Raw genomic sequence first — 9,393 nt, 5'->3', positions numbered from 1 at the left:
CCTCTTCCATTAGTCATTTTTCTTTATTCCTCAAATCAAAGATACAGATTTCATAAGATTCTGCTGAAATGAAAACACTAGGTTTTGCCACTTCCCAGGTTAAAGCAAGAATCTTTAAAATACCATACTTGGGAAGATAAAATAAAGCATTTACTAACCATGTTTTCAACAAGAACAAATGCGACGAAGCAGAACAATTCTTTTCAGAACCATTTTTAAGAGGGTACGGTGTTGAACAAAGGAGCCTTCAATGCCCTTCAAATTGAAAACTACTTTAAAAGTTCATCAACTGTTGGCTCATCCATTGGTAGCTAAAGTTTATTCAGCCAGTGAAGTTACAAGCAATGACCAACTGGCAAAAATAGTCCTTTGAGATCACAAACATTTTTACTCTTCAAAAAAATTTAAAGACTGGAATGTTGACAATATTTTAAATTGGAACTAAAGTGAAAACTGAAGAGTGGATCTCAAGACCTGTTATCGCAAAGTAACAGGTAACTTCAGGTGTAACCTTTTCAAGATAGATGAGCAAGTTATATTTCAAGCTGTTATAATGCCAAATTTCTACCATTCATAGCTTCTTTCCATTGCATCTATTCAATGAAAGTGCATGTTTTTATGATGACTGTAGTTCTTTCATCAGAAGGCAAGTCTTTTTGAACTTAAAGTCAAACTCTATTTAGACCATTCATGACAGATCTTCTTTGATTTCGTCAAAAGACAGGAAAAATGACAATGTTCTGTAAATTTTTGTAGTCATTCTGCATATAGCATTTACAGAAAACCAACTTTCACGTATTGAGAACTTGCAATAAAATTATAACAATGGAGTCTGCCTGCCTAATGCCTTGTACTTGTGATGTAGTTTTATTTACTAGAAGTTATTTGATCTTTATGCATCACTAACTTTTAAACTAAAACGAATAACCAATTATTTCTTGGCTGGTTCTAAACTAATTGTACATTGTCCATTAGCTATGAATTAACTTGATAATCAATGGAAGAATTAATCTTTAAAAAAGACAAGGGGAGGTAGAAAGTAATTCCTTCATTTTCAGCACTAATGTCCTGAAAACTCAATTTTATTGTAGTGACACACATGACCAGTTTGTTTCTCTTACATCTTCTCTAACACACCTGCAGAGTGTTGCAGCCCAAGCATGCACGCACACCAGAATATAAACAAATTCATAATCACTGACCTCCAAGTCCAAACATCCATCACTAGGGAAGGACATGCTGTGGACATTGCCAATTTGAACAGCATTGTTGTTGCAGGATTAGAATCCAAGGTCAGTCTCATTTCTCATTAACAAACACTGCCCTGTTTAAAAAGCTGCACAATTCCAGGATGGGCATCTTGACCAGTGATGTAAAAGCATCAGTATGGTGCAAGACACTCAAACAATGGATTTAGTAAAAGAAAATCCATCACAAAGAGGAAGGAAAAAACACAGCAGTTTTGTATGCATTTTAATAGTCTTTACCAATTGGTACATTAAGATTTTAATATGCAGAAAACATGAATAAATCTTGTTTTACACAGTTTGATAGCAACAAATCTTACTGTAAAACACACAGCAGTATATACATTCCTTAACTGATTGCTTGTACTGTGTCAATAGCTCAATTATCTTCTCACAGTCCTGGTACTTATAATTGCACCCTTTGCTTCTGCTTGTAAAATTACTTCTTGCCATAGTGTCAGTGATGAGTACAACGTCTACTTGGAGGTTCACTACTGGTCTTCAGGAACACCTTAGGAACACTGGAGGGAAAAGGCAGGACTAGAAAGCAGCCAATCACATGATACAGTGGGAATGGCAAAGGTCAATTAACAGCCAGTAAAATAGCTGACAAAACAGAGTCTGAAGGGTTAAAAATGGCTCCAGTGGGAATGGCCATTTAAAGAAGAGTTTGAACCAGGCAATTCACAAAAAGAGGAAGAGGCAAATAGGAGAAGCAGGGTACTGACAGTAGACTGGGCTTGGTGAGTCTATAACCAAGCTTTCAAAACTACAGTGCTCCATAGCCCCTTACACTTGCTAGCTACTAGGTTTGTTTAGTGCCTTGGACATAGCATTGGTCACACTATACACGCACTGAAGAAAGCAGGACGGTTTTTGTTGTTTTAAAGTGCAAGATGCTATACAAGTTTTCTTTTCAACTTCAACAAAGGCCAAATCGTGCTAGATGGTTTCAACCAATATATATTGAAGCGGTTATATTAAAGTCACCAACGATTTGGAATGGGGCACATAGGTTGTTAAGGGCTCATTTCTGGAATGTGTAATGGGTTTAAAATGATTTTGGTTCATGTGTTTCACTTAGCAAGTGAGTTTACAGGTTACTCCATTTAAGAGCAGTTTCCTCATTAAAACAATTGTTTCCTATGTACACATTTTTGGATTAAAAAATGGAAAGGCAAAAGCAATTTTGGTCAAGACAGTGAATTTTATTATTGAAAAATTCTACATGCTCCTAAAAGGAATGAACTGTATTCCACATGTAAGCAGGCTATAATGTTAGATTGGTGCGAAATCGAACACGAGGGTAGCTCTGTTAGGCCTCAAGGTAAATCACTTGCTCAGAAAATATTTTTTCAACACTTAAGCTAAAATAGTTGCAAACACTTCAAAGCTGAGCTACCACAACTACTGTTTCAATTTCCTTACAGCACCACAAGCTTTAATACCGTACCACTCAATTATAATTGATACATGTGCTAGCATTCTCGAGTTGCAGAGTATCCAACAGGAGTGCCATTGTCAGTCAAGTATGTTAATTTTGACAGAAAAGTGCTTTTAACAAAAATTACCAGCAAAAAAAAAAAACACCTAAATGTGGCTGTTTCTGACTTAACACAGCCACAGTGCCATAAAGCTGCCTGTACTTCACTTGGTTGATTGGACTTCGCTTTCATTGTAAGGCTTCACGCGAGGCAGTGACCGTAATAAGCATTTGCTGCTCATTACAGGTGCACGCAAGAGCATATTTAGAGTTCTGAAAGCAGGAAAATGGCTTTTGAATAACGCTTGGAATCTTGGGAGCATTGTGCAATTTGACATTGGTGTATTATTCAGCAAGGGAGGGAAGAGAGAAATGGAAGCTTACTTAATAACCTGGTTTTGTGGTAATAGTTATGGGCACCTTTGTTAAAATATTTAATCTAGAATACAACCACATCAAATCCAACTGCCAGAGTTGAAATCTATTTGCCAGAAGAAATACCAGTAAACAAACTTTACATGATGTTTTAGACATGAAATGCCACATCTCAACTTGTAAAGGTCTACGATGAGGCTTAATGTGGAATACATAGAATAACCTGAGCTGCAATAGAAGGCATGAAAGTACTGAGAAATAGAATTTTTGGCATATCAACTTCTGTAGGGTAATAGGATATTTTGTAGGTAACAGTTACTCCTGTCCAAATTATCAGGTTTCAGATTTTTTTGAAATCCAGGCAACACCCTTTATATTAGATATGGGAACACTAAACCAGTTGCAGACAGGATTCTTATCAAACATTTGCAGTTAGTTGCTTGACAAAGGCTTTGCATTCGAATTGCTACTAAACTGTGATTTCTTTGGCTGCACCAATGCATTGTGGATTTTAGGAAAGAGCGAGTCACAAATGTAAGTTCAAAATAAAAGCATAAACATACAAACTGAACAGTGCAGCTCACTTGTCAAGGCCAACTTCATTAGAATTTTGATTGGCAACCAGGAACTTAACCCTATGCAGTTATAAATTACCATTCTGCATTCATTACTCAGTTTAAAACATTACACGTGATGCACTGCATGTAATTTACAGCAGCTACTGTGAATTGCCCACTAATGAGCACATTGGTCTTTCCAAAATTGATGTTCTGTTTAGATTCAGAACACTGGAATTATCTGGCTGTTTTACTGTTACTGCTATTGAACTACAGAAGTTATAATGGCAGGCAGCCACAGAATCCACAAAACATCACTGCACACTCTCCAGAATGAACAAGAAATTGCATTGATTGGACACGACAAAGCAGAACTTGATGCAATTCCTAGTGCTGATGTGACATTTTAAGTTGCACTTTATTCTTCCATCGACACTGGTTCCTTCATAAGCTATGCATTATTTTTCTCCCAAGCAAAAAGTTTTCAACCAAAGGCATTTTATATATGTACCATGGGGAGAGAATTGGGGTGAGGTGACAGGGAAGGGGTGCGTGCGCTGTGGGCCATGCGCAAAAAGAATAATCAAAATCAAAAAACAGAAATGTTGCCAAAATAATTTCAAGATCGGTCTATAAATCGGACTGGCTTAAAGTCAAGATTAAAAAGCATGGTGCACATCTCACTGCAACAAAAAAAAAGCAAAGGGCTTTTTAATGATTCATTATCCTAAAGCACCGTTTGAACTGATTGATGATGTGAATAGCCTTTAACAAGGTATCTTTTACAATATTCCATCCTAGAAATTACGATTTTTAAATATTTCAAGTCGTAGCGTATATCCTTCATAAGTGGCTCCTGCTTCAAGCAGGATGCGCTGACTGGATTAGGCACAAGGTTTTCATATGTTTTAAATAAAAGAACAGCTATTAAAACAAATGGCACTAAGTTGCTACAAAATCGTTCAGCATGTTTCTCTAGACATTTACAAAAAAATGTTCAGTTTAAAATGACTGGGTATCTTAGTTAAAAGTGTTGCATATTTAGTGGATTTTTCATGGTGTGAATAATTGCCACTAAAATCTTTCGAAAACATATGAACGCAATGTGTCTACTATGGGGAATGGTGCTACTAAGCTTGTCATTAGAAGTATCAACTTTATTTTTAAAGTAAGCTAAAGTGTCTACTTGAATTTTCAGTTTTGAGGTTAATGTACTGTCTGACCATAACTAAACAGTGAACAGTGTGCACTAAAACAGACTCATCAGTGCTCAGATTATAGTACTGTTTGAAGTGCTTTCAATCCTTGGATAGTATGCATACCTGACAGTTCTTTTTGATTTTCAGTATAGTATGCAGCTATCATCTTTGCAGGGATCAAATGTTTTTTCAGCAGTCACTTGTTAGGCCTTACATTTGATCATTACTGCGGCATTTCAAGGTTGGAGAGCTTGACATGCAGATTTAGAAAGATAAATAGTCTCATTTATTACATATTGTGAAAGCCAACTTCAAAATGTGAATGTTAATCCCAGCCTGAGTGGGAGATCTAACAATGGTCTTCAGAATTCACCCATTGCAACCGAGTTCACGGGATTCTTGGTTGTGACCATTTATAAGGGGCTAACAGATTGGTAGATAATTTATGGATAACACCTACACACTCCTCAAATGAACCCTAGTACCACACAAAGTGATTTAAGGATTGCAGAATCAACACATTGTTTGTGCTTTAGACTACAATGATGAAGAAAATAAAGACCATTTCTGATAACTGTTGATATAATTTCAGTCATATTCAGTGCCCTAATTATCCAATCAACTTCTGCTTTCCAGGTCTAATATGACCAATGCTAGCCCTTGTTCTTTACCTATGGTACTTCTAGACAACGTATGTAATTTACAGTATACAATTCGGATTCACCATGCATGAATACTTTTGTGTAACATTTAATAGCTCAATCTACATCCAGAATAATTTACATGAAAGGACAATAGTTATTAAACAGAGCTTGATGGGTAACCATGGTAACTGAGTGCATCCGGAGGGGTGGGGTTTTTTAGGTTGTTCGGAAAGGGAAAGAAGGGGAGGAGAAAAAAACCAGAAGATCATTTCTATCAGCGGCACTCCCAGACCTTTACCGTTTGATCTACACTTCCAGTGACAACAAATGGACCCGTCTTGTGGAAATCTGTGGAAGAAAATTAGGATTAAAAGAATCACCAAAAAGTCAATTCATTGATATCTAAACTATTCAAAAGACACCTTCCAAATGAAACTGACCAACTGAAAGACGAGTTGTCAAACATGGTATTTCTTAATTCAATGGGTCTCCAGTTCAACTGCAATGTGCAAGATTTATAAAACTTTTATGGGATGTTGGCATTGCTGACTGGACCAGCATATATTGTCCATCCTTTATTGCCCTTGAGGGTCAATTAAATGTCAACTGGAATCACAAGTAGATCTGAAGTCACATGTAGGCCAGATCAGGTAAGGATGGCAGAATCCCTTCCCTAAATTGCATTAGTGAACTAAATGGATTCTTACAAGAACTGACAATGGTTTCATGTCATTATTAGATTTTTAACTCCAGATTATATTGCATTCAAATTTCACCATCTGCTGTGGTGGAATTTGAATCCTGATCCCCAGAGCATTATCCTGGGTCTCTGGATTACTAGTCCAATACCACAAGGCTATTGCCTCCCTATAGCAGATTTGGAACTCAGGAGGGAATATAGGAAGGCAAGAGGAGCAATGATTCCAATAGTTCAAAAAGACAAAGCAAGATTTTCTGGTCCCACCTGCCAGCGGGATCTGAGGTCAATGGATTTTTGGCTGTTTTTTTTTCTATTCGTTCATGGGATGTCTGTGGGCATTACTGGCTTGGCCAGCATTTACTGCCCATCCCTGGGGGCATTTTGAAAGTCAATCACATTGTATAACAATCTGGAGTCACATCTAAGCCAGCCCGAGGTAAGGATGGCAGATTTCTTCCTTAAAGGACATTAGTGCTACATGCATTGTGGTGGAATCCACTGTAATGGGGCTGGAAAATCCCAAAGTTTCTATGGAGGTGGGTTATAGGGCAAATTAAGAACTGCCTTAACCTGGAATGCACAAGTTATGAGAACATCTCCAGTTCTGGGCTTTATGGTTTGACAAACTTTTGAGGAAAACGACACCACAAATAAGAGAAAATGTTTAAAAGGTAGCTTTAGGAATAGAAATGTGGGAACACAAGAGAGATAGGGAGCCCTGAGATATTAGAGGAAGTATGAATGGTTCAACCAAATCTAACAACATTGTAGATGTTATTAGACTGGCTTAAGAAGCTGTTTCCTTGAACAACTATAAGATGAGACTTCAATCACATTACAATGATCAGAGGCTCAGTCAGCACGTATACAACATAGAACGGCTTACAGAGGTACAAGAACTGAGATCTGGTTGCTGTCACAACCATCTCCATACCAAATCAGATAATGATAACCCCCTGCCTAATAAAAAAAACAGCAAATCAGGGAGAACAAACATATAGTACCACATATGGTACTACCACCTACAGGAACATCTCAACAAATTTCTATCTTTATAATGGATAGATGATGGATCTTATTAATAAAATCTTAGCTATATCCTACTGAAATTTATATTTTTAAACTTTGAAATTAAAGCCATCACAGCAAATCAAGCTGCATTATATGAAACCAAATGCAACCGTAACATTCCCTAATTTGACTGGGACACTATTACAAAATGATACAAATACTACATCAATACACAAATGGCAAAAATCTTTTGAACAAAAGATCTGATAACATAAATCCTTAACCATATGTTAAAAATATAAACATATTAACTGGAGCAAGCATTGTAATTGTGCATCTTGGCCAAAATATTCAGTCTCAACACTTATTACATGTTCTAAAAAGAATACGATAAATAAGTTCAGGTAATTTTATTTTGGGGCTGTCATCCGTTGCTCTTAAATCTGAGAGTAATTAGAATCCCTACAGTGCAGAAGGCCATTCGAGCCTGCACCAACAACAATCCCACCGAGGCCCTATCCCTGTAAACCCACATATTTACCCCGCCAATCACCCTGACACTAAAGGGCAATTTAAAATGGCCAATCAACCTAACCCACACATCTTTGGACTGGAGGAAACCCACGCAGACACGGGGAGAACATGTAAACTCCAGTCAGTCACCTACGGCTAGAATTGAACCTGGGTCCCTGGCACTGTGAGGCAGCAGTGCTCACCAATGTGTCACTGTGCTGCCCCAACCACTGTGCCACCGTAGAGGGTAAATTAGACATTGCTAAATAGCAATACGTTGAGATCAACAAGTTCACTTTCTTCAATTTATTCATTTACAGGATGGAAACATCACTGGCTAAGCCAGAACTTATTGCCCATCCCTAATTGCCCTCGAGAAGGTGATGGTGTGCCGCCTTCTTGAAGTTCTGCAATCCAAATATTGTAGGAAAACCCACGGTACTATTGTTCCAGGACTTTGACCCAGTGACAGAAGGAACTGTGATATGGTTCTAGGTCAGGTCAGTGGCTTGGAGGAGAACTTCCAGGTGGTGGTGCTCCAATGCAACCACTGGTCTTGTCTTTTTGGGTGGTAGTGACGACAGATTTGGAAGGTGCTGATGAAGGAGCCTTGGTGAATTGCTGTTGCAATGCATCTTGTAGATGGTACACACTGCTACCGCTATGCATCAGTGGTAGAGGGACTGAATGTTTAAGGTCGTGCACGGGGTGCCAATCAAGTGGATTGCTTAGTCCTGGATCTTCACCACCACAATAAAGGAAATAGTTTCTAATGTCTACTGCACCAAATCCCTTTAAGAACCTGCATTTATATTGCATATTTAAACTAGCAAAACATCAAGATACTTAACTCACGAGATATTCAGATAGGTGACCAAAACCTCCAAAAGCTGGGTTTTAAGTAGCATCTTAAAGGAGGAAAGGGAGATCGAGAAATGCAGAAGCAGAGGGTGGAAACTGCAAGATATTGAGCCTTGGCAGCTGAATGGATAACTGTGATTGGTGAAACAATGAAAATCAGGCTGTACAAAAAGGTCAGAATTGGGGCAGTGCAGAAACCTTGGAGGATTGTCGTAGTGGAAGACTTTAAAAAAATATTTCATCTGAGTTCAAGTGAAACTGGTGAATTTGGGATTCATCCATTGCGTAGTGGATCCCTAAATCTCTGTTCCTCTACATTTATTCAATATTTAGAAAATAATCCATTTTGATTTTTTAGGTCCAAAATAATCTGCAACAATTTTTCCCACTCCTTTACCCATGTTCCTTTGTAATTGCCTGCTCTCATTTTTACTATTTACTGTCCCACCTAACTTAGGGTCAGCGACAAAATGAATGTGCCAATTTGTTCCATCAGCTAAATCATTAATAAATATGAAGGAAAGTTCAGGCTCCAGAACACATCCCTGGTCACATCACTCATCATGTCCCATCTTTATCCCCACTGCTATGTATCTAACCTATAGTGTGTTACAAAAGCTGAGGTTGTAAATTTGAAAACCAGTTTTGGGATATTGGCTTTCTGCAGTACGTGTAATAATTAATTCTGTCCTGGAAGGACAAGGGAATGCCTAACTTGGAAATGCTGTCTAAGTTCAAAGAATTGGTTCATTATGCTAACAGTTAAAATTTGCACTGGCAAAAGTACTTGCTGTGCTATTTGT

At 37.9% G+C, this 9,393-nt stretch overlaps 1 protein-coding gene across 1 annotated transcript in view; it reads right to left on the bottom strand.

Moving 5' to 3' along the window:
- Window positions 1-1,457: 1,457 nt before the first annotated feature.
- The window catches only part of pafah1b1a (platelet-activating factor acetylhydrolase 1b, regulatory subunit 1a), a 97,101-nt gene continuing 89,165 nt past the window's right edge, over window positions 1,458-9,393 (bottom strand). Inside the window, exon 11 of the mRNA XM_078224757.1 lies at window positions 1,458-5,853. Within this exon, the coding sequence (XP_078080883.1) occupies window positions 5,780-5,853 (74 nt within the window). The 3' untranslated portion in view covers window positions 1,458-5,779. The remainder of the gene's footprint in view (window positions 5,854-9,393) is intronic.

This window comes from Mustelus asterias, chromosome 12 (genome assembly GCF_964213995.1).
Source record: "Mustelus asterias chromosome 12, sMusAst1.hap1.1, whole genome shotgun sequence".
Taxonomy (NCBI): domain Eukaryota; kingdom Metazoa; phylum Chordata; class Chondrichthyes; order Carcharhiniformes; family Triakidae; genus Mustelus; species Mustelus asterias.
This window is presented reverse-complemented; position numbering and strand designations above follow the sequence as displayed.